Source organism: Typopeltis vanoorti, chromosome 6, assembly GCF_054136105.1.
Source record: "Typopeltis vanoorti isolate ZY-2024b chromosome 6, IOZ_Tvanoo_1.0, whole genome shotgun sequence".
NCBI classification, from domain to species: domain Eukaryota; kingdom Metazoa; phylum Arthropoda; class Arachnida; order Uropygi; family Thelyphonidae; genus Typopeltis; species Typopeltis vanoorti.
This window is the reverse complement of record NC_143554.1, coordinates 147,645,141-147,672,094: the sequence shown is the minus strand read 5'-3', so window position 1 is coordinate 147,672,094 and position 26,954 is coordinate 147,645,141. Positions and strand designations below refer to the sequence as shown.

The 26,954-nt window shown below is 33.4% G+C and overlaps 1 protein-coding gene across 1 annotated transcript in view; it reads left to right on the top strand.

Annotated features, from left to right (window-relative positions):
* Nucleotides 1-22,287, top strand: part of LOC150106060 (BTB/POZ domain-containing protein 6-like) — a 36,336-nt gene extending 14,049 nt beyond the window's left edge. Inside the window, exons 2-3 of the mRNA XM_090393807.1 lie at nucleotides 17,593-17,825; nucleotides 21,162-22,287. Of these exons, the coding sequence (XP_090249933.1) occupies nucleotides 17,599-17,825; nucleotides 21,162-22,221 (1,287 nt within the window). The 5' untranslated portion in view covers nucleotides 17,593-17,598 and the 3' untranslated portion in view covers nucleotides 22,222-22,287. The remainder of the gene's footprint in view (nucleotides 1-17,592; nucleotides 17,826-21,161) is intronic.
* The last annotated feature ends 4,667 nt before the right edge of the window (nucleotides 22,288-26,954 follow it).

The following is a 26,954-nucleotide window of genomic DNA, read 5'->3' as shown; positions in this document are numbered from 1 at the left end:
AAATACAGGTCTGTCTATTAATTTTGATAATTTTTCTTTACCTTTGATGAGAACTATTCGATATATATTTGGATGTTGATTGTATTATCCAATTTATTAGTTTGTCCAGAGAAAGAGATCCAATTTCCCATTTCAGTTAATGATTATATTTAATTAACCAAGAATTCTGCTTTTTCGGGTTATTCATTCCTCTTAAAAGGTGATGTTGTCATGATATGTTTTACAATAATTCCATCAGAAATAAAAATTTCTTTAGGAAATAAAGTTGAGTCTTTATCATAAAGAAATTGAGCATCTATAATACTAGTCATATCTGAAGTTTCATGTTTTTCCCCCTATGTATCACTTTCTTTTTCCTTCATTCTTATTATGTTACTTCTTTTGCCAGCACAAATAAATACTATTTAATAATATTCTTATTTTTCAACAGAATATTAGCTCTATAGTATACGTTGTTAATTTCTCTGTTACAAAGTTCCAAACATTTAAAAATTTAGACTATAGTGTTATATTTATGTGAGTGTTAAAATCAACGGTGGCTAATCATGACTCATATCCTCCCTTTTCATGTTTATGCATGGACCATCTGTGATTATAATGATGCCATCATCATTCTGATTGAAATTATCACTTCTGGTGCGCGAGTGTATGGGGGAAATGTTCACACATGGAAAACCAATATCGTTTTTTCATGAAGAGGTTTGAATAATAATTTTGATTTTTTCCCCCTTACTCGTATTTCGTTCCTAGTGACAGACTTGTATTAAGGGAGAAAAGTATGAATTTTTACAATAATTAATCAGAATTGCATTAAGGTATAAGCTTATGGATTTATATATTAAATTATAAACGGAATAAGAGTAAAATTTTCACTGTGGAAAACACATCACCAATATGAAACTTTGTTTATTTAAGTTTAAAAATGCATCTTTTATTTTGCTGAAATATTATTTACAAGTATATTCACAGAGAATAATTAGAACATGTAAATACCGAGAAATATTTCACAAGATTTAGTTTACACTCTGAATATTTTCCAATAAGTTGGAAATAACGAACATTTTCTAATAAAGAAAATGTTCGTTAATCACTGTTTCTTGGTTTGTATTACATCAAAATAGCTGGTCATGCAAAAGTCTTAAGATCGGACAAGGTGTTAGCCTGCATATGACACTGTGCCTTCCTAAATTTTCCATGTATCCTATTGTCACCAGATATACACAAGCAGTCTTCGTATACTATTTGCAAATATCCTAAAATGAAGAATCTTTTCGAATTGAATAAAGTATTGAAAGTCTAATTTTATCATTGATGAATTTAGATGGTTAGCTATAATTTTTCCCATGATACGAAAACATTGTAATTCAGTTTCCAAAATAGCAAATGACTATAAATGTCATACATTTTGGTGAAAATCTCTCAGTTTCTTTGCAACTAATAGAGAAAACTTTACTTCCACCATCTGCTGTATCACTGACGATTTACATTAAAATCCCACTAAACCTATTATCATAACGATTATCCTTAAAACTCCGCTACCGGCCATGATGTCTATAGACATCATGGCCGGTAGTTAGTTTTAATGGTTATGATAATAGGTCTATGATCACTGATGGCATTATTTAGGATTTTCCATTGGATAAGATTTACAGTTTCATAATCTACTCCTGTGATGTTTAATGCTGATTCTCTACCCGTTGTTTTTTTACCGACATGATTTTGCTTGTTGATTATGATCTCAAGGTTTTAGATCGTCAATCTTGTGCACTATTTATGCTCTTTCCGAAATAGTTGTGGGGAGCTCGAAGTTGGGCTTTCGGCATTCTAAATCTCCTAAAAGGATATTTGTATCTAATCGTTTGCATTTTTTGCATAAGTAGTTCAGTGTTTAAATCTGTGTTATATGCATTGACTATTGTAATAACGTTAACTAATGAAATAACTAGTGGTGTATTATATAGCTGCATTATGCGAGAAGAAACTGATAAGTTTGAAATCTTGGCGCATGGCGAATCATGAGGCCGTATACGAAAGATTGCAAATGCAACGCAGATGTCAGTTGCAATGCACTGTCAGTTTTAACATTGCATTACAACTCAGATGATAATTGTAATGCTGAAACGTACATTTACATTTAAGTAGAGGAAAGTTATTTTGCTTCTGTACAAAGCCGTTTCATGAATGTATTCATTTCGTTGGGAATGAATGGATTCATGAAAGGGGTAATAACTGGATTTTTCTCTCACAGATTAGTGTGTGTTGACAGAGATTGCTTTTAGAAGGGGGGGGGGTAAGTATCATGGATGAATTCGATAAAATCTATGAGTGATGGTGTGAAAGAAAATTCCCTTTCTTGATGAGACCCTCAATTTCTGGAAATAGTTTAAATAATAAAAACCGTATACCAATACGAAGCAGTTATTTAGGATTCTGAATAAACCATGAGATAATTATTTAATTCCAGGCCATTTTGTGGGACCAATATCTAGATAAAAATGAGGTAAACACTGATTGAGCTGTGATACTTCACCTTCAGATACTACTCTCATATAGGTTTTCACATCACAGAGGAGATTCTAAACCAAGTTCATCCATCGAAAGGACATCATCAATTCTGATTGAAGTACAACCGCTCCTTATGTTAAAAAGCCATCATAGATATTTAGTTAACATACCGTATAAAGTTATATTTATTGCATAATATCCCAGACGGCAAACTATATCGGAAGCTGAACAACTCTTCTATTATCATTGGGTCGAATATATATGACACTGCGGACATTTTAACTGAATGATGTGCAAATTGAATACAGTCACCAGAATACATTACCCGCATTCACAGATATAAAGCTATTTCTTATTTCTGTGAATGCGGAAAATAAGTGTTGGAAAATAAATTCACATATATTTTATATATTTATTAATTTTGCTCAGTTATTTTGTTAGAATATGAATTTTAAAAGTAAAATACAGAAAATAACCAATCAATTTGAAAAAAAAAAATAATAATTTCACTTGTCGAATTCCATACTCTAACAGCATTCGGAATTCGAAACCGGAAATAACATTACCCTAAACTAAACGGCGCATAGACTTTAGTAGTAGTAGGGGTGACGGTAGTGACAAGATCAAGATCAAGATAAGATAAGGAATCGTGACGTGATTGGTTGATGACGTCATTGTGAGCATGGCTTCATGAGTTTGGAATGTTTGGAATTTCCGTGTGGGCAAGTGTGTCACTGGCTTCAGTTGGTGTGTTTTGGTTAGCGTATGGGATTATGGGTGATGGTAGAGATAAGGATTCGCGTTGTGATTGGTGGTGCACTAGTGACAAGATGAAGATCAAGATAAGATAAGGATTTCGTGACGTGAATGTTTGTTGTTATGAGATGTAGATAAGTGACGTCATTTGTTATTTGTAAATAAATATCGTCATTTGTTATTTGTAAATAAGTGAGGTTGTTGTTTTGAATGGAAAGGATGATATTAGTGGATAAGAAATTGTGTCGTGATTGGTGCTCACTTCTGACAAGATCAAGATCAAGATTAGATAAGGAATCGTGTCGTGGGTGTGTGTTGTTTTCAGATGTAGATAAGTGACGTCATTTGTTAGTTGTAAATAAGTGACGTTATTGTTTTGAATGGAAAGGGAAATATTAGTGGATAAGTAATCGTGTTGTCATTGGTGGACACTTCTGACCAGATCAAGATCAAGATAAGATAAGGAATCGTGACGCGAATGTTTGTTGTTATTGAGTTTGGAATGATAATTTAATTTAACTATATTCTATGTCACTCAAACATACAGTTTTTTTTTTCTTCTATAGATGGTTGTACTAATTTTCCAATACATTTTGGGCATTTCTTTCCTGTTAAAGTGTGGGAATTCTTAGAGAAAGTTGTGATGGCTCTCGTGTTTCGAGTTTTTCTGAATAATTAATTATATACTTAAAAAACCTATCCTTAAACACACATACACACACACATATACATATTAGATATAAAAAATCGCAAATGTATCCATGTTGATACTCTAATATATACCCGATGATTATTCTTATGGAAAAAAAAAAAAACTATTCAGTATTAGAATTACGCTTACCAAAAACATACGAGCAGTTGTTATGTTTAAGTTAAATGTGACACACATCTGTCATTGTCGTCTGTGGAAATTCTTAGAGTATGTCGTGATGGCGGGTGTGATTAGATTTTTATGAATAATTAATTATATACTGGTGTCACTCAAACATACGGTTTTTTTTTTATTTTTATTTTTTTTTTTTATTTTATATAGATGGTTGTACTAATTTTCCAATACATTTTGGGTATTTCTTTCCTGTTAAAGTATGGGAATTCTTAGAGAAAGTCGTGATGGGTCTCGTGTTTCGATCTTTTCTGAATAATTAATTATATTCTTAAAGTACCTGTCCTTAAACACACACACACACACACACACACACACATACACATTAGACATAAAAAATCGCTAATGTGTCCATGTTGATACTCTAATATATAACCTATGATTATTCTTATGGAAAAAAAAAAACTATTCAGTATTAGAATTACGCTTACCAAAAACATACGAGCAGTTGTTATGTTTAAGTTAAATGTGACACACATCTGTCATTGTCGTCTGTGGAAATTCTTAGAGTATGTCGTGATGGCGGGTGTGATTAGATTTTTATGAATAATTAATTATATACTGGTGTCACTCAAACATACGGTTTTTTTTTTATTTTTATTTTTTTTTTTTATTTTATATAGATGGTTGTACTAATTTTCCAATACATTTTGGGTATTTCTTTCCTGTTAAAGAATGGGAATTCTTAGAGAAAGTCGTGATGGGTCTCGTGTTTCGATCTTTTCTGAATAATTAATTATATTCTTAAAGTACCTGTCCTTAAACACACACACACACACACACACACACACACACACACACACACACACACACACACACACACACACATACACATTAGACATAAAAAATCGCTAATGTGTCCATGTTGATACTCTAATATATAACCTATGATTATTCTTATGGAAAAAAAAAAAACTATTCAGTATTAGAATTACGCTTACCAAACAACATGCGATCAGTTTTGTTTAAGTTAAAAAAGTACTTACAGCTTTCCAGATGACTCTTCGAAATTCGATTATTCCAAAATAGTTCAATTTTATATCCACAACACAACACAAACACAAAAACCACAAAGAATGAAATTTCTGTAAATACTGTAACCTGAACTAGTTACTTCGTCTTTTAGATTACGGAGCGTAGATGGTGAGGTTTCGTCATTGCAATACCCCCCAGCGAGCGCTTTTCTTCAAAGGGGATGACATGAGTCACAACCGTAAATTGTGAATTTATTTTCCAACACTGAATATTTCTCATTAAGTCTTTTACAGTAGGTTTTCTGAATATTCCAATTGTTGATTAACATGTATTCACAGAACACAAACACAAATCTGAAAAGAACATTTCACTTTTTCATTATAGCTTACTGTGGCTAACATATATTCACACCACAAAACACACAAAACATAGGAGTTGATAGATATTTCTGTAAATAACCAGAAAAGCTAGTGGACTACTTAATTTACTTTAGTATCCGTTTGGTTCTCTGTATTAATCTTTCCCACGGGTGTCCTTCCTCGGTAGGAAGCTCTATGCGCTGTTTTGTTTAGGGTAAGTGTTATTTCCGGTTTCGAATTCCGATTGCTGTTAGAGTATGGAATTCAGACAAGTGAAATTATTATTATTTTTTTTTCAAATTGATTGGTTATTTTCTGTATTTTACTTTTACAGGTCATATTCTAACAGAATAACTGAGCAGAATTAATAAATATATAAAGTATATGAGAATTTATTTTCCAACACTGTATATTTCTCATTAAACCTTATCCGGTCGCCTTTTGTTGTACGTAGGTGAGAAATCGTGTGTTTTGTTTCGAACGTTTGGTTTCCGCTGGGAAATTACCAATATAACTATTATTTTTACCTTCGATTCCTTGTGCTCTTAACCTATTTCTGTAAGTAGACTTTATTTATGAATTATTTTCCCACACTGTTAGTTTTCATTCATTAACCTTGTTTCTAGATAACGAACAAATAAGACTTTTACTTCAATGAATCAAACAAAAAAATTCTCTGGTTACTTTGTGGCATGAAATTTCACAAGGAAAAAAAAAAAATAAAAAAATGTTATCTTCTTTCTTAAATTTGTATAACACATCTACGACACCCAATTTGTTCATTTAATTTACACATTTTATTGAACGAAATATTATTTACAAATTGTATTTACTGAATCTAACAATACAGAAAATAAATAAATTGAAAAATACATACATAAAAAAGGTTCTTCCATGGTTGTGGAATTACCATCGTATGGTTTTGACAATGTGATTCTCATCTGAAAGTTAATTTTCATTTGGTGGTTGTTTGTTGGGAATTTATTACTGTAGTAGTAAAATTAAGGGTTGCATATTTATATTTTCGATTCCAATACGTATACTTCAGAGAATTATTAAAAGCACAGAATCTTTCGTTATGTTTCCAAAAGCATTTAAAAGTACACATTATGTTTTCACGTTTTGGGCATCCAATTTCATTTAAATCAAGAACAGGCCTCCCTATTAACTTCGTTAATGTTTTTGATTTTTCTCTTCCTTTGGCAAGTAATATATGATATTTGCATGTTGTTTCTATCATCCAATCTCTTAGTTTGTCCAAAGCTAGTGAACCAATTTCCCACTTCAGCTGATGGTTATATTTTATTAACCAAGAATTCTGTTTTTTAACTCTTTTAGGTAATTCTTTCCAACTACAAGGTGATTTTGTCACTGCATATCTTACACTAAATCCATCAGAAATACAAATTTCTTTAGGAAATAAATTTGAACTGCTATTCAACAAAAATTGTACATCAATTATCCCAATGATAAGTGAAAATTCGTATTTTTCACCCAATGTCGATTTTTCATAATCGTTTTCCTTCATTCTTCTTCTTCGATTACTTCATATGGCACCACAAATAAATAGTTATTTATTATTATTTCACTGATTATTAGCTCTGATCGTATACTTTATGGTAACTTTCGTTTACAAAATTCTAAACAATTAGAACTTTTCACAAAGAAACTTTCAATGAATTTGTGGCTCACCCATTATTTTTGCATTACCAAACACAAATCACAAAACAGCAGCTGCAGTGGATGAACGATTACCTTAAGTCCAAACTCACTCGACTCTCTGGTATTTCCTTATAGTACTGTTTACACTTACCATCCCCTACCCTGACCGTTCCTTCAAAAATGAACCTTTGCGCAGATGACTCAACGACATGTTTTCACATGCTGTTGGATATACTGTTGGTGTGTTTTTATCTTACTTTGTGTAGGGAAAGGTAAAATTTGTATATGTGTTATCTGTAGAGAACAAACATTTTCTCTATGCCAAAGTTTAAAGAAGTGTTAAAGTCACGTTTTGTTGGTTTAATTAGATGCTTCTCTCTTTCTCTCTCTGTAAAATAACCAAATTCTAACAGTTCGGACAACCGTCACCCCTACTACTGACTTTCCCACCAAGCTTGGGAAGGAATTAAACAGAGAACCAATCAGATAGTAATCTAAATTAAATAGTCAACTGTAAAAGAACAGTCGTACTTCCCCGAACTGATAGTACCGCGCAAAACATTAAAGGAAGAATATGAGTCATGAAAAGGTGAATACCGCGATTTGAAATTACCACTCAGTTCTGGATTATTACTCATGAAAAACACAGGACTTAGGATATGTGTGTGTCACAATGAACGAATCATGTGAATGCTAAAAACACATAGCGCACAGAAATCTAAGGAACAAAAGTCAATTTTTGTGAATTGTGGTGTGGATAAAAATTCAACTATTTTGAAATGGAATATCTATTTGAATTAAGAAGAATCATTCTGGAAAACAAAGTAAATTTAAATTATCATTAGAATTTCTAGACTACATACAAAAAAATTATTATAACTAACCTTTTAAGTCTCAGTTTATTTTTAAAATACCGTTTGGGTTTTTCTCTTCGTGTAAACTAAAAAAAAACACAATTACCCAAACATTTGTAAACAAGATAACGTTAATTCGAAAAAGATATTGTCATTTGTCAATAATCTTTTAGTATTGTTACCTTCAAATGATAATGAAAACTTCGGAGCAAAAAAAAAAAAAAGTGTATGTTTGAGTTATCAATATGTTCCCATTCTAGAAAGAAATGTAAGTTAATTTTTAACATAAACATAACAATTGATAATTGTAATTTCAATAATCACTACTCGTATGTTTTGGTTAGCGTAATTCTAATACTGAATAGTTTTTTTTTTCATAAGAATAATCATAGGATATATATTAGAGTATCAACATGGATACATTAGCGAGTTTTCATGTCTAATATGTGTGTGTTTGTGGAACACCAGCATATAATTAAATTATACAGAAAAGCGTAATCACTGCCGACATCACGACTCTACTCTAAGAATTCCCACCCTTTAACAGGAAAGAAATACCCCATAATGTATTGGAAATTAATACACACAACCAAACAAAACATGACGACAATGACGGATTTGTGTCAAACTTGGAAAATTCCAAGATATCTTCTCTCAAAAGCATCGCCCACAATTCCATAGCCAAAACAAAACACCATGTCATATCACAGAGAGATATACGTATGTTCCCCAGAAATTTCCAAACACATAACGTCACGATTCTTATCTCTAAAAAGCACCCACAATTCAATAAACGAACCAAACAAACCACGTGATGTCCCCAACAGACAAGGGCCCCAGCGAAATTCCAAACATTCTAAACTCTATAACAACAAACATTCACATCACGATTCCTTATCTTATTTGATCTTGTCAGAAGTGTCCCACCAATCACGACACGATTCCTTAACCACTAATATCATTCTTTCCATTCAAAACAATAATATCACTTATTTACAACTAACAAATGACGTCACTTATCTACAGCTCATTACAACACACATCAACGTCACGATTACTTATCTTATCTTGATATTGCTTATCAGAAGTGTCCCACCAATCACAACACGAATCCTTATCTCTACCATCACCCATAATTCCATACGAGAACCAAAATAAAAGAACTGAAGCCATTGACACATATGCCCACAGGGACATACCTTACATTCAATCTCAATACGTCACGACCACAATGACGTCATCAAATAAACAACCAATGACGTCACGATTCCTTATCTTATCTTAATCTTGATCTCGTCAGTAGTGGCTACCATGCTACTATCGATTCTAAAATTAAGAAAATTTCAGAGACTGTTGCGTGTTGGTTTTCTGTGTCGCGATAATTTCATATTTACATTTGGTCGAAGTTGTGTATCACACTTTCGAAAGGTAATTTTTGCAATATTGAAAAAATAAATATCACGGTGAAAATATGTCACTTTACGCTTAACCATCACTGATAGTTAGCCCAAGATTATCATTAATCTAAAGCCCACTTGGGAAGAGAGTACGGCAGAACATTCTTTCGCGAGGTCGAAACAAAACACATGGTCAATTTCATGATTTAGGGAATTTAAATGATGAGTATATGGGAGCGAAAAACCCAATTCTTCTCGACAGAGACGATTATCTTGAGGAACGCTAGAAGAACACAGTGTTCGCATCATGAGTGGAAAGAAAAGCATCAAAACTATTTGTTTTGTTTGTAACTCCGAATATTCTCATAGTGTACAGTTCAGATAGATTTTATTATAAAAAAATCCCCTACAAAATATTAGTTCCATACTAAGTATGGAACTGAAAGAAGAATAAGAGAAATACGAGGTCTGGATAGTCGTTGTTTCTGGTCCTAAGGTGAGCAGAACAGTAAGATTCTTCTACACGGTCGAAACAAGTACTGCAAATCATGTACTGCAAAAGCCCCTGTACTTTATTCAGGAATACAATAAAACTACATTTGTTTTTCTGCATCTGCAGTATAACGGTTTTGGGGAGGGCGTGTTTTTAACCGAGGAGGTAGCGAGTTACAATGGCCGCGACGTGAACATGTTTAAACATTTTTCGTGTGTGAGGTAATATGCATAACATTTTGATGTCTTTTTTTCGTAAAGTAAAATCAGGGGTGCGAGTTATACGCGAGAACACGTTATAAGCGAGTAAACACAGTAAGCATTTCGCCCACAAGTTGAGTTCTGTTATACCCTGATAAGTTAAAAATGTTAAAATTCCACTTATCTTGGTTTAACGAGCAAAGAAGTAAAAAAAAAAAAAAAACAGTAGAATAATTAAGTAAACATGCTTGCTTCTAAGTAGGTATCGTTGTAAACTTTAGAAAATATTGAATTCATTGAGAAGAAAGAAATAATTAATTAGCTCAATAGAAAATTTTAGTGTAAAAAAAAGGAGAGGGGAATTAGATAGATATGTATAAAGGAAAGTTGCCTGAGACAAAGTGTAAATTCAGAGAGTTATGGTTTTGTGTTGGTGTTAAATTCGATGTAAGGATAATTTGTAGAAGAAACACTAGAACGTTTTCTGTGTGAAAGATAGTCAAATGTTCAAGGACACGCTGACGATTGCTCCCAGCGGTCACATGCTTGCCGCGTGGAGTGAACAAGCAGGGAGAGAACGGCCGTCGTGAGGTCATGTGACATAGAAAATCAAGGTGCCGGGTGAACAGTGGAGTTTGCAGTGTTTACCGATAGGGTGAACGCATAAAAGGGTTAGGAACCCCCCCCCCTTCCAAGTCTCTCTTGGTCCTTCGTCGTGTGGAAATTCTCATGTTTTCCTCGAGTAAGGAAGGTTTAACGTGGTGCCGGTTTGTGAATGGCCGAACGATACCTAAAGACTAAGGCGATGTTACAGCGGGTAACCCTGTCCTAGATTCCCGGAAAGTAGTGGCAGGCCATGCCGTTGAAAGGTCAGCAGAAGCACGCGTACCGAAGTATAAGCTGATATTCACTATAAGGTAGATTGAGGGAACCAAGGAAATGCCTTAGTGAAGCAGAAGTTGGACTAAAGAAGATTCAGACGGATAGAGGTACCATCGAGTAGAGATAAGTAAAATTTGTTATTTATATGAATGCAATGTGAATGTGTAGATTTAATAGTGAAGGACTCAGATACAATTTAAGGTCAGGACTATAGCGCGTGTGTTTTATAGGAGGTCATGAGTGAATGGTTACTGACTGAATCTGAATCTATGTATGTTAGAGAATGGTTAATGTTATCAGTTGTTAGCACAGAAATTAAATAATGGAATTTAGTAGCAATCTAGATGATATAGATTCATTTACTTATGTATCAATTATTTGAGGAAAAATGTGTCCAGAGATCATATCTGATGAAGTAAAGCTTATTAATAGATTTAATTAGAATGTGTCTTATTTAGAATGATGAATATTCTTGAATATCAAATTGTAAATTTAGAAGCAAATAAACCTTGCTTGACTTTAACCTAATATATGTGTCTGTGTATAGAATTCGATGCACCACTTGTGAAACTCATTACGGATCTGAGCGGGAATTTAATTGAATAAGGTTGAGGACACGACTGCAACCCTAGGTTACATGGTATGCCTTCTAATTTACATCTTGATTGAGTTATTACCTTTTATCTAATAATTCTAAGTGGCGCAGTCTAAAAATATAAATTTCTTGGGATTTAAGAGAGGTAAGGTTTGAAGATTCTGTCTCATTGAACTTTCGCTCTACCCTGAGGCTATTTCTTTATTTGATAGAGATACACGTGACCCATGTAGAAGACACCTCACTTCTAGCGGCTTGATATAGTGATTCAAGGAATAATTTTGAGAACGGACACAACACTTCCCCTGCTCAGCTGACTTCTATGGTGGGGTACAATGCAGAAATATTTTAATCACTGTCGTTATTTTTTTTTCAAAACAACATTAAAATCAATTTAATAATACAATAATCAGTTTCACACTGAATAATATTATAAATTTATATATAAATAAATATTATAAATATAAATAAAATAATATATTATTTATAAAATTATAAATAATTATTTATAAAATATATTATTATAAATTAATTAATAGATTTTCTATTAATTTTTCCCCTTCTAAAAACTGCCCAGGATCATCAACTTGATTTGTAAATTTTTCGCATGCGCACATATGAAGGTTCGCCACCACTGCTAGGGTAATTAATGAGTTTATTTCATAAATTAGGTCTATACAGTATAGGGAATGTAAGAGAGAGAGGTACCCTACGGTGTCATAATTCTCAGTTCTCTCTAATTGCAATAAATACTGTACTTACTCTAATTGCCACTAAATACTGTTTTTACTCTTAATTGCCACCAAATACATGGCGTTGGTTCAGTGTGATGCAACAATAAAAATGTGTTACTTTGAGTATTTTAATTCTTTTGGGATAGATGTTTTCTTTCCAGCTACTTGATGTCTAGAGGTGTGTTTTTTAAATTATTTGTTTCAGTGTATCTTGCAAAGAACAGATTCCTCGTTCTCCTCTCTCTCTTCTCTCTTTGTGCATCCCTTGTGTAATTGGGTTAACGTAGCAAAATTGGCCAATATAAGTTCAAATATCACAATAAAACAAGTCTTATTCGTATTTCTTTTACTTTATAATGAGGCTCTTAGATTAATCCATGATATCAAACTGATTCGGGATAGAAAGCTCAGAAGGATAAACATGACATTCGCTTGATAAAGAAAAAAAAGGTGTCAAGGTTCTAAAAATAACGAAAGGGAAATAGTTCTCAGATGTTGAAGTGTAGAATAAAATATACAACTGTGGAAACCGATAGAAGGACAAAACGCTTATGTATTGGATTTAGGTGGAATGCTGAAAAAAAAAAAAGGAAATGATCCACTAAAATGTGCTTGGTGATATAAACATTACAATAATTATTACTTTTAGAATATTTTTATTTTTCCTTTCTTATTATTTAAGAAAAAAGAAATGTGAAAAAACGTGAAATGAATCCATTCAGCATACTCTGCTGCTAATAAAAACAGAAACTGTAAATATAATTTGTGAAATAGTTTGAACTGCAAATTAAATATAAATGATAAAATGCAGAAAAATATGTGTGTGTGTGTGTGTGTGTGTGTGTGTGTGTGTGTGTGTGTGTGTGTGTGTGTGTGTGTGTGTGTGTGTGTGTGTGTGTGTGTGTGTGTGTGTGTGTGTGTGTGTAGCTCAGTGGATGTGGCGTTTGCCAACCACGGCGCTTGGCCGCACGAAGGAAGACTTGGTTTCGAGTCTCGACTGGTTCCCGTGTTAGTCGATCTCTGGCACGGGCAAGCAGGTTTTTCCTCCCAGAAACTCGGGTTTTTCGTCCTGTAAACTCAAGAAAATCGACCGTAGAACCCACATTATTTCAGACATTAAATATATTGTGTTAGGGTTAGGGACCACGAGATGGCGGTACATTTGAGCCGTCTCTCTTCACTGAGTACCGCTTAATTAGTGATAGCCTTGGGCCATCACTAATTAAGCTTCACTAATTAAGTTCAATCTCCACTGGTACCATTTGATTGGTACCAGTGGAGATTGAACTGCCCACTCAGTCTCCAAAAGTTGGATAGGGCTAAATGGCCTCACCTACTCCCCGTATACGGGAATAAAAAGGCGTTAGCTGATTTTATATATATATATATATAACGTTATTCCATAACTAACAATATTATAATGAAAAAAGATTTCTCTTAGTATATCATACGAATTATTGTAAATATGTAATTGAAACAAAATGCAAGATTATTTTTATATTTATGCATATTTATATTACATTATATAATCAACATCCTGTACTGAATATGTATGTCGTAAACAGGAAATGCGATATTAATACTTCTGTTGTATATTTGTAAATATAATGTAGATGTGAATAGAATAATAATAATAGGATAATGTGAAAAAATTATTTTTATAAAATTATTAAAATATTTATTACTTTTTCATCCTTCATCTATATTTTTTTATTTCAGCGTAGCTTTATTACTTATCTTGAATATTTCCTCGATGGCAACATAATCTGCCATCGATCTGCCATCTTCTTTATAAGATATCTTCTATATCTTATAAAGTATATGATTGTTTTAAACAATCATATAACAAATCTATAACAAGCAAAAAAGTTTCAAACAATAGCAATAGCCTCTCTCTCTCTCTCTCTCATATCAGATATCTTCTCACTGAGTTCATATTTCCCCAGTATCTGGTATGCGGTGAAAAACTATCCAATAACGCAATGGCTTCTGATAAATTGAAATGCCACTTTACTACCAAGCATGCTCATCATGCTTCAGAAACTAACGATTATTTCAAGAGATTGTTGGACATGCAAGTTAAACAAGTAAATATTTTGAAAAGACTGTTAAAATTTTCGATAAAGCACAACTTGCATCATATTAAGCAGCTGAATTAATTGCTGTAAAATTAAAACCACAAACTATAGCAGCGTCTATTAGTTTACCAGCATGTTGTGAAATAGCAAATATTATGTTTGGCAACGAAGCAAAGAAGGAAATTATGAAAATTCCTAATTCGGAGGATACAATAAAAAAATAAAATTAAATTAAAGATATATCAGATGATATTGAGAAAACAGTTTCCAATAAACTTTTCGAACCACATTTTGCTTTCTTTACAAATTGACGAGTCCACTGACATTAGCGGTAAGCTCGTATACTGGAATTCGTTCGTTTCATTAATGATAACGAAACAGAGAATCAATTTCTATGCTGCAGAGAACTTACCCAACGTACAACAAGACAAGATATTTTGACCCTGTTAAGTCACATTTAGAAAATGTTCAAATTTCATGGGAATTGTATGTGGGAATTTGTACGGACGGTGTTCCATCAATGGTAGGCTTTATTAAAGGATTTATTTCCCTTGTAAAGAAAAGAAATCGAAATATTATATCTATGCACTGTTTTTGCACAGAGAATTCCTAGTTTCTCAAACATTACCGGCAATATTAAAATCCGTACTAGACCAAGTTGTAAATATGGTAAATTACATCAAGTCAAGACCTTTAAATTCACGCCTTTATAAAAACAAAACTTTGCATATCTATGGAAGCCACGTACGAATCTTTGCTTTTGCACATGAAATAAGATGATTATCCAAGGGTAAAATGCTATTTAGAATTTTAGAATTTCACAATGAATTATTGCTCTTTTTTACAAAAATGAAGGTACAGATACTTTTGAAAAATGTCTTCGAAATGATATTTGGTGTTCTAAAATGGCATATTAAGCTGATATTTTTAATTACTTAAATAGCGTTAATACAAGTATTCAGGGGAAAACTGGAAATATTTTGACATCCACTGACAAATTGTCAGCTTTTCAGACAAAAGTATCTCTTTGGAAAAACCGCATATCAGGAAACAATACAGTAGATATGTTTCCTTCGCTCCATAATAAAAATGTCGCGGGAATTATTTCCGTTCTAACAGAATATTTACCAATATTGCAAGAAAAGAGTTTAAGTTACTTTCCTTCCTTAAATACACACAATTATGACTGGATACGAAATCCATTTGGCAGAGTTAATACATCGAGTTGTGAATTTTCGTTAAAAGAAGAAGAACAATTTGTTACTTTGTCAACGGATCGTGCTCTAAAAATGAAATTCTCTGAAACAGCTCTTGAGGAATTTTGGATATTTGTCTAAGCCGAATACAGGCTCTCTCTACAAGGGCACTGAAAATTTTCTTACCGTTTCAACATCATATTTGTGTGATCTCGTTTCTCAGCTTTAAGCAATATAAAAATTATAAAGCGTGAAAGACATACTAATATAGACAAAGAGATCAGGGAAGCTATAACGAATCTTAGGCCTGATATTGTTGAAATCTGCAAAAGCCGATAGTTAAAGTATCGCATTGAAATAAGTTCCATTTTTAAAAAAGCAAGTTCATCCATATTTTTATTGTTAGTTTTATGAACCTAATGCTTTTGGTGTTCCCCAACTTTTCTTATATTCAAAAGTGTTCAGTGACTTCGAAATGGTTAAGACCCATTGGTCTAGAAGGCACAAAGGTGAGTAAATATGCTATTTAAATAGGAACACATGTTGGGAATATGAGGGATTTAGGTGGTACGTACTAACGCTAAAATTCAGAATATGGGGGATTTAGGTGGTACAGACATGTATTCTTCTGAAACGGTGCATTTTTTAATTTTATGCGGGGTGAATTTATTTTCCATGATTTCCCTGTACGGGCATTCATGGAAATTTGGAATGAATACATTCAAGAAGGAGATGAGAATTGAATATTTCTCTCATAGGGCAATGGGTGTCAACAGGGGTTGTTTTTGAAGGCATGAGAACGCAAGTATGGATAAGTTCGAGAAAAGCTATGGGTAATGTGTGAAAGACACGTACTACCTTCATAGTTCGTGTAGTCCAACGAAAGTAGCCCTACATTAGTGCTTGTAGTAACACGATGAGTTCTTAATTTCCTGGAAATTTTTTGTAAGTATAATAATCATATACCATTACAAACTGTTATTTGAGATTCTGTCGAAAGCAGTTGTTATATCATTATATGCTAACTCTAGAGCGTTTTATTGAGAATTTTGTGGTGAAAAATCTGTAAAATATTGAATGAGTTGCGGTAACTCATCTTCAGATGCAAGGCCCTTAAATATGTTTTTCGCATGAGAGAGGAGATTTTAAACCTGGTTTATCTATCGAGAGATCATCATCGATGTTGATTGAATTTCAAAAGTTCATCATGTTAAAAAGCCATTATAGACATTAGTTAGCATTCCCAAAAACCCGTTTTGTTGCATACCAAATACTCTGCTGAATCCTTTAGAACCCTAATTGAAAATTGTTAAGAAAACTGAAAAATTCTTGACCGAATATTGGGTTGAATATTTTTAACATGGTGGACATTGAACCTTGAGTGATGAGCCGTTTGACAACAGTGACCAAGCTTAATTACCTGGCATTCTTCTCACAAGGTTATGATATTGAGCTTCGTAACAGGGTAATGTTTCCTTGTATTTGTAAAGTTAAGCAAACATGACTTATCTGGAGTATATATTTGACGTGTATGACATTATGCTAAATGTAATAAAAATAACTCTCGGTGGCATATAAAACAATGATATCTAGAATTGTAAACTTTTGCACACGTAGTTAAAAATGCAAGCCTTATTAAGAAATTCTCTACTTTTCAAGAAATAATTTCTCGAAATTACATACTATTAAAATTAAATTAACAATCCTATTCAAAATCTCAATGTAGAGTCTACATTATACTAAGTTCCTAATGGCTCTTGAAGAGTCGAATGTGAAGCTTCTAAGAATAGGAAGCATGTGGCAAAGGACTGTCTTGTATTTTAGCTTCTCATGAAAGTAAAAGATTTGGAGTTACATGTGAATCTTTGGCCATATCATTGTAAAGATTTCAAGCGTTAGTTTAAAATCTTTACCTCAGTGGTGTTAATGCTGTCTGAACATTAATTAGATATATGAATAAGATAATATAAATTAAAAATTACAACAATCATTCTTAATCGTTCATTCTATTTTCTTTCTTCAGTTAACCATGGAAACAGTGAAAGGAAGACTTTCGTCATTGCTAAAAGATCCCCTATATTCTGATGTGACCTTCGTAGTTGGTGATGGTGAATGCAAATTAATAGCAGAAGTCCATAAATTGGTGCTTGCCATTGCCAGTCCAGTCTTTGCTGCCATGTTTTATGGACCTTTAAAGGAAGAGGGAGAAATACAGATTCCTTGCGTCACTCCTGAGGCATTCCAGATTATGATAACGTGAGTTGTTTTCTGTTTGTTGTTTCCTAATATATTAATATTCATATATCTACCTCCTATCCTTTTCAAAAATGAAAGAAATAATACGTATTAAATTTTTGAGTTACTGAACAAAACATAAACACAGGTCTCGTTATATGTTTCTATGCCCATTGCGATCAACGGTATTGAGTGTCTTATATTCAATGGTGAGCTATGGAAATTTTCACAAAGGGCTCACATCGTCGAGCAAAAAAAATCCGTATTTCACAAAAAAATTATTAATATAGCTTGTGTACAAATGCCAATCAAGAAATATGACAAAACAATTAACCTGTAAAGGCTATCATTTCTAAACAAATATTTCATGATTTAAACATGAAATATTTGGACAGAATCATCTCTGTCAATTTATCTCACACAAGAAAAACATTATTTTACTATCAAAATATAATAAGAATAAAATCTTTTATAATCGCACATATGCAATAGTCCGCATTTTTTACAAACAAAATAAAATTGTTTTGTTTGCGATAGAAGTTTTTATGACAAACAATCTATAAGTAATAAATGTTGTCTAAACACAATAATATTGAAGTACGTTATACAGGGAGATTTCGAACTCTTGGGCCAGACTTTAAGGGTTGATAGAACACAACTAAACAAGCACTTTTCGTCATACAATGCATGGTCCGAACTCAACCATTGAAGCGCTAGGGGTTAGCAACTATTGTGTCAGGAAATGAAGAAACAAGACTGAGAGAGGAGATTTGAAACAATTGCAGAAATTACAGAACATAAATTAAAGAATTTTATTGAACAAATTACAGAAACTGCTCAATAGAGCGACCGTCAACATTAATGCAAGCTTCACACCTTCTACGTAGTGATTGACATACATTGGCAAAAACACCAGGCATTTCTCGTACAGCGGCAGCGGCAATCGAAATCCTGACAATAAAGTCCTCATTGGAATCCATGGGGCTATCGTAAATCAGGCTTTTCATATCGTCCCATAGGAACCCCCATAGGACCATCACTTGGCCACTACGATCGCCAGACATCAGAGATCCGGCGATCGTGGTGGCCAAGTGATGGGACCATCCCGACCAATCCATCGTCCTGGAAATGTAGCATGTAAGGCGTTCTGCACATCCACACTGAAATGGGGTGGCGCCCCATCGTTCGGAACCACACACGTGTTTGAATATTTGCTGGAACAGGGTTCTGTAATTCTGGCAAGACCTCTTGTAAAAACACGAGGTACGTTCTCCCATTCAGTCAAACTATTTTGGCAAAAGCTATGGGTCATGTAGTATTCCAACCCAAACATTTATGGAGAAACACCACTGGTACGAATGCGGACATGTGGCATGCGGATTTCTGCTCTCCCACACATGATAATTGTGGGTATTAAAAATGCTCTCACGTGTAAAGGTGCATTCGTCAGTGAATAAGACATGTGCATCAAAGTGCGGCTGCACTGCAGTCTGCTGCAGGAACCACTGCGCAAAATCCACACTAGGCCGGTAATCTGCAGGTGCCAAGGCGTGCATCCTTCTGTGTATGGTAGGGGTGTAATCGTTCGTCTCGTAGAACTCGCCACACCTTCGATTGGGGCACACATACGGCATGGGAAATTGTTCACGTGCTACATTCGGGACGATCTGCAACTCTACGTAGAACTTCCTCTGTAACACGTGGTTTCCTCACACTCCTTGCATGCCCTCCATCCTGCTGACAAAGGAGCCAATTTCACACAGATACCGTTGCAACCGCTGAAAGGTTTTACGATCAGGCACGCGTCTGGTCGGAAAGCGCTCTCGGTACAGTCTTTGGGCTTCCCTCGCATTCCCGTAAATGAAATGCATATCAGCATTCTCCTGATTTGTGAAAGAATCCATAATTTTTCACTCCACTGTAGAAATAACGACGACTGCAAAAACCAGCGCTTATAAGTGTTCATTTGAAAGCGCCCTCTAGCGCTCCACCGCTTGAGTTCAGACCATGCATTGTATGACAAAAAGTGCTTGTTTAGGTGTGTTCTATTACCCATTAAAATTTAGCCCAAGTGTTCTGAATCACCCTGTTTCTCTTTGTTTAAAACTTCAAGTGATAATCCATAGATCAAGGGACATTATTTTATAGTCCTATTTATTTATATGCGATTACAAAAATTAATTATTATTTGTAAAATTGTAACAGTAACTATAATATTTTATTTAATAAAATCACTTTGTTAGGTTACCGTATGAGTTTGTTGCTTAATATATTTCAAAAAATTATGTTGTTGATTTTTAAAAAAATAAAAAAGTAAACAATATGAACAAGGAAATCGCAAATTTGAGAAAAAATTAACAAAGGGCTCCGGCGAGCCCGCGAGCCCCTGATAGCTCACCACTGCTTATATTGATATATAAACTTGATTATCCGAAGAACGCGTGAACACCTATCCTACAAACTGCCAACAGAAAAATCTGAGAAATCTTCCCTAGCATACCACGAATTCATACTGCCCGTAATATCGTATGGTCTGAAACATGCTTACTTCCTCGTAGCAGCCGTAATTCAAATGTTTTTTTAAAGAAACCGTCGAAAACTTACTCTACTGTCGGAACCTTAATAGGAGTGATTGTCTCCCACTATCTAAGTTATGTGTTACTCTTATTCTGATGAAACATAATTTACAGTTTTTAATCTTAATGCATTGTGTCGTATGTCATCCATTTGAGTTGTCCTGTGTTTAACATCATCGTCTTTAATGTTGTAAATAATCCAATTTCCAAGGTCTAATAGGTATTCAAGCTGCTTAATGACCTGAAATTTTTAGGTTTAAAAATTTGGCTATTAAATATATATTTTCCTACTTTCTATATATCGTCGTGTTAGTTTGTTAAATATTATGCCACAAGTGTAACTGAAATACCAACGATTAATGTGAACGCATTCTATGCAAGAAAACGATTTAAATTAATAAACTGAACAATAATGTTCATTGGCATTCCAATTTTTGATATCGTTTATATACAGTATGTTAAGATTTCAGATAAACGATTTAGTCCTTCAAGTTAGAAAATAACTCTTAGTATTTTCAATCTTGGTGAAAGACACCCTAATTCGCCTACTGCAGTGTTAGTGCTCTCGGTTCATTGCAGAAATTCGAACCTGGATATTTTCAAATAGAGGGCGCCATTGCTGTAATCCGAACTTGGAAACTCTCTAATAAAATATTGGGTAAGAAACATGAATAATCTTTTCAGATATCGTGTAGTAAGTAGATCATCGAACATTAGCAGATTACTGTACTTTTGATATTTGCATTCTAATTTCTAATTCACCAAAATTAATTATTTTCAGGTATCTGTACACAGATGAAATTTCAATACCATCAATAGACAGAGCGATGGAAGTTTATTCTGCTGCAGAATTATACAAAATTCCATTTCTTAAGAAAAAAACCGAAGAATTTCTATTGGAACATACAACAGTCGACGCAGGTTGTGTGTGTAAAGTTTACGAATCTGCCAAACTGATGAGACTCTCTAATCTGATATATAAATGTCTCGACATCATTGACAGACACACGGAAACCATTCTTAAGTCATCAGATTTTTTTGAGTGTGAGAAACACACAGTGGAGGAAATATTGCGCAGGATAACACTGGCGATTCAATCAGAATATTGCCTGTTTGAGGGTGTTCGAAATTGGGGTGTAAATTATCTCGCTAAAGCAGAAGAACAAACGAATGAAAGTTTAAGAACCGTGCTAGATCCTCTTTTGAAATGGATATCGTTTTCTCTCATGTCAAAGAAAGAACTCGTTGATGTGATCGAAACAGAGTTGTTAACATATGACGAAATTGGACCGCTCTTATGCACAAGTATAAACAGAAACACAACCGTGGAATGTTCTCAGGCCATTGGTATGAACCAAAAGAGATCATATTATGCATATCTATATAGCCGTGTTACAATATTTGATTTAAATACAAGTTCATCAAAATCTGATGTTGCGATAGCCATAAATTCTCCTTTATCATCAGATAACAAGATCTGTTTTAAAGTAGAAGTTCTAAAAAACTCAATGCTGCTCGTGGATCCATTTATAAGCGTTAAGGTTGAAGATGATGGTAAAATGTACTGCAATGAGAAAACTGCTATAAAATTGCTCTCTTCTTCAGAGGGCACGGAAACTATCTATGAAAATGTTCCTAATAAAAATAATCCTACGGCACTGTATGTGAGACCAGGAGAAAATCTTCGATTGATTGCAATATATAAAGACAAATTTAAGAAATGCACAGTTGGATCCATTCCTGAAAAGATAATCTATAATTGTAGAGATTTTACGTTTAGTGTACAACCAGAATATAAGTGGATGATGACGTCCCTTACATTTGAGCTGTATTCCAAATAACGAAACTTATGTTTCTTCTGAATAAAAACAATAAATGCTTATTCGCATCGCCGAGTGAAAATGAAATGCAAGTTTTGAGATATTTTTATCTTTAAAATAAGATTTGTTATTTGCGTTTATATAATTGATCCCAAAACTCACCTGCAAAAATGTAATGCAAGTATTTAGAGTCGGTGAATTATAATATTAATCATCATTTTGTGTCATATTTGTATAGTCGTAATATGAATGTGTATTATATATTCTTAATATGGAGGAGTTGATGTATCAGTCGATACACCAATTGGTCCAAGAAGGTCAGAATTATGATAATATGAGTGCAAGCTGTTTAGCATCCTCGCAACATTTCTAGGGCCACCTTACTAGTCCCTCAAAAAAAAGTCCGCATTAGAACTGAGTCTAATCGTTGACTACAAGTCGCCTTAAACACATCTCGAATTATTAGCTCTTTGGAACAGGAATAAGAGTTTATTCTATGTGAAACGTGCTTTTTTCAATAATGTTGCTGAAACACCGATTCTAGAATTAACAAGATTTCAGAGAATATTACGTATTTGGGTACTGTATCAAGATAATTTCATGTTTACATGAATTTGTTTTACATGAAGAATAACAGAAGCAAAGTGAACATTAAAAGAAGAATAAGTTATTATTTTCCAATGTTCTAGGAGTATAGAAAAGAGAAGAACAAAAATCTGTATTTTACTTCCCAGGGGAATTCGCCTAATATGATTTTGTATTACACTTTGAAGACTGATGGCAAGTAAGTCTTCATGCTTAACCATCAGTGATAGTTGACCCAAGATCATATTGAGATAAAAGCATTTGGGAGGAATGTTTTGTCACAGATGCTTCAGTCTAGTGCGAGCAACACATATTATGGTCGATTTCATGATTTGCCGAATTTCTAGGAGGGGAAACATACTCCCCCCCGACAGAGATCGACTGACTTGAGAATTAGTGGAACAAATACAATGTTCGCAACACGTTTGTAAAATAGAGTGAAAATGATTTGTTTTGTTTGTAACCCCTGATATTGTTACAGTAAACAGTTGCGGTAGATTTTATTATTAAAAAAAAAAAAACGTGTCGTCAAAGTATTTATTACTGGACTGAAAGAAAAAAACATATACCACTACTGAAAAAAAAAGAATCGTGGAAGTATGGAACATAGAAGAATAAGAGAAATACAAAATCAGGGTAGTCGCTGTTACTGGTTCCAAGATGCGCAGAACAGAAAGATTCTTCTACACGATCAAAACATCAATTTTTAAGTTGTAATAATCGGACAATGAAAAGATTAAAATTAAAAGTGAAAAATAAAACTGATTTGTTATTATAGTTTGACTTGGAATTCAGGAAAAACATTCGGAATATTTTTATTTATAAAGGACAGGTGGCATAAAAATACTTTGGAGGCGTGCGGAGAAAGACGAAAAGCTAGTTATTAAGGTAAGCATCGTCTCGATTTCATACAGGGGACGGTAACCACTAAAATAAAATAGAGCTCAACATCAGCAGTGTTCGTGATTGGCCTCATCAGCATAAGAAGCATCAACGGCAAAGAAATAGCAAGACTAGCAGATGAGGTTGAATTGGGTACGTATCACGCTGACATAATAGATGTTACCAAAATAAAAAAAAAGCACCAACAGGTTAGATTTTTTAAACAACAAATGCAAGATGGAATATTCAGGCAATATCGATCAGTGAGAAGTAGTAGCTGCAGTACTCCACAGTAAATACGAGAGTAATTTTTCCATAGGCAGGGCAACCTCAAGCAGAGTGATGTGGATAAATATCAAAATTTGGATTTGAGCAGTAGAGTAATCTGTATTTAAGTCAAGAAAATATGTGTCAATTAGATGTCACTTTAAGACAAATATTTGAATAATCTTTGGAATATACAAAGGATCTGTTTTTCAGTTTTGTCTATTTCGAAAAGGAATACGAGAAGGTAACGGGAGAAATGTTTTTCGAAACACTGCTTTTATGTGGGGTAAACTGAACATTATACAGAGCAATACGCAGTCGATATGCACGATATTGGTCGTACATATCAACATATCGATTAATGTTTAATCAGGTGTAAGGCAATGATGCACATTCTCTCCACTCACATTTATCATATGTATATATGTATGGCATTATGACAGAAAGTGGCATTAAACTCGATGTCAAAATCCGAGATATCAAATTTAGGATTGCTTTATATAAATGATATAGTAGTCTTAAACACATCCGGTGCAATTGTTCAGAATTCTATAATTAAACTGTATAAAAGCTATAAAAAATTTGTTCTGAAAATCTGAAATAAAAATAACTAAAATCAACTGACATCCTCATGGGTAAGATGTATTGAGTCACGTGTTTGTAGACAGTATAAATTGGAGGAATATACTGCTCCTAAGTCAGTGCAAGAGTATCCTGTTGAAACGGTTGCGAGAAGGGAACTGACAGAGTTTCAAAGGAGTTGTGATAGAATATCATGTTACTGACCCATCTGTTCAGTACACTACCAATACTCAAATAATAAGAAAGCAAGCAAATGAAAGCTTCCTGAGAAGATATTTTAAAGGTAGTAAGGAAGTTGTGCTGCGTTAGCACCAAATACATATCTGCTCTGAACATTCCTTTAAGAGCGCATTACAACTTTAAAAGGATATTAATCGATTTCACATAATGATTTCTTATACATAAACATAGCCCATATACTGAGTACTTCTAAGCATATCTTCATAATGGGATTACATATCCAAAATCTACCGTGATATTTTGTTGAAGTCTAAATGTTGAAGAATGCATCCGCATTGATTGGATCAATGAGGTTGGATCAATCTCAAGGTACCAGTTCGTTGATAGTTTTTAATATAATTTCTTTTCAGAAATAGTGATAGCTGCTTAAAAATTCGACTAGTTGCTGAAGATAACGAATCCCTTTTCCTTAGAGGAGGAGTAGTAGGGTTCTGCTCTCCAATTATTGGCATACGTTTTAGAGAACAAATTATATGGTTTGACGCCATATTTCGTGAATAAGTGAGAGTTGTTCTCGAGAATCACTTAATTAATAGAGATCCAGGTAGAGAATAACTTATTTGTAATTTCTATAATGATAGATCATCAGAAGAAGACATATACGAATTATGCTGATCTATCGGAAAAAATTACTACTTTTTCTTTCATATTTCCAAGATTTTCGATGTTTGACGTCAGCAGGATATTATTTCCATATGATACGGAGATTTCTATCGCTCTCTCTCACGCATCAAATATAAAACAAGATACGCCATATTCAGCACTTTAGTATTTGTGCGTGTTAAGAACACAAGATGGCTAATGTAATCGTCCCACATTAAAACACTTTTGGTCAGTTCGTCTTCCAAGAGGAAAAAGGCCATAAAATCCCTTAAGTTTATGGTTAATACATCATGCTACACACAATATATAAGAAATAAATTCTATATTCTGTAATGATATATAAATAATTATTTATTATGACATATATATATATGTTGTGTATATATATATATATATATATATATATATATATATATATATATATATATATATATATATATATATATATATATATATATATATATATACAACATCTACACTGAGTTGTAAATTTTAAATTAATATATTAAACTTTTATTACTTAGAGCGATACCAAATAAAAATGCAATTAAGAAACAAACATTATCAAATGTTTTAGTAATAATAAGTAATAAGATAATGAAATAAACATCCTAATTCCAAGACAAATATTTCTGTGATATACTGACCCACATGTTTCTCCTGTTCAGTTGTTCAATTGTGTGCCAGGCATCTAGGCATGGAACTACTCCTTTACCATCATTTCATATATGTTTTCGTTTCGTAAAGAATTTACCTGTTTTCTAAAGTGCATATATGTGGATTTGGATTTAATTAAATCGCAAGTCATTACAATAATGATTGGAAGCATTTATTTCAATATGTAAAGCAGTTATGAACAAATTATCTATTTGGCAAATTGATATTTCAAAAGTGTATTCTTCACAACAGATGATACACCAAGCATGATTTGTAAGGAAGCAGGATTTGTAAATCCGTTTGCAAAATATGTTGGTAATCCACTGGTAGGTTTTCATATAAATACATGAAGAGACTTTATGCGCAAAAGCTGGCCGAAAGGAACTTCAAGAAGCGATGCAAAATATATCCAATATTGTTAATTATATTTCTGCACTGCTTTGAATTAAAGACAATATCCGAATCTATTGAATGAGGTGGGTTTGGTGTAAAAGAGTCCAATAATATAAAACAACGTTCGTAGGCTTAGTCGAGGTCCTATTCTGAAACGATTTGTTGAATATACCTGGATGAGATAAATCTCTTTATCTCTTTTTGACTAATCAACAAATGTCGTATAAAGAAATGTATGACAGCGTGTGGGTTTGTACACTGATGTTTTAATTGAACTACATTGAGCAGTTCTCGCTAAGATTAATTAAGTTGAGTGAATTAGAAGAGGCTGCAAAATTCATAACGTTTCCACATACTATAAAACTTGATGAATTAAATTTGCCGATTTTTTCATGGATAAATATGGAGAATTTGGAAATGTAGTTGATTGATTTTCAAAGTAGCTCAATTTGGAGGCAGAAATTTGTTTACATCAGAGTTGACTTGGAATTTATTGAAAATGGGCGATTAGAGACTAGAGTGACAGAGAGAAGTGCGGAAAGCGA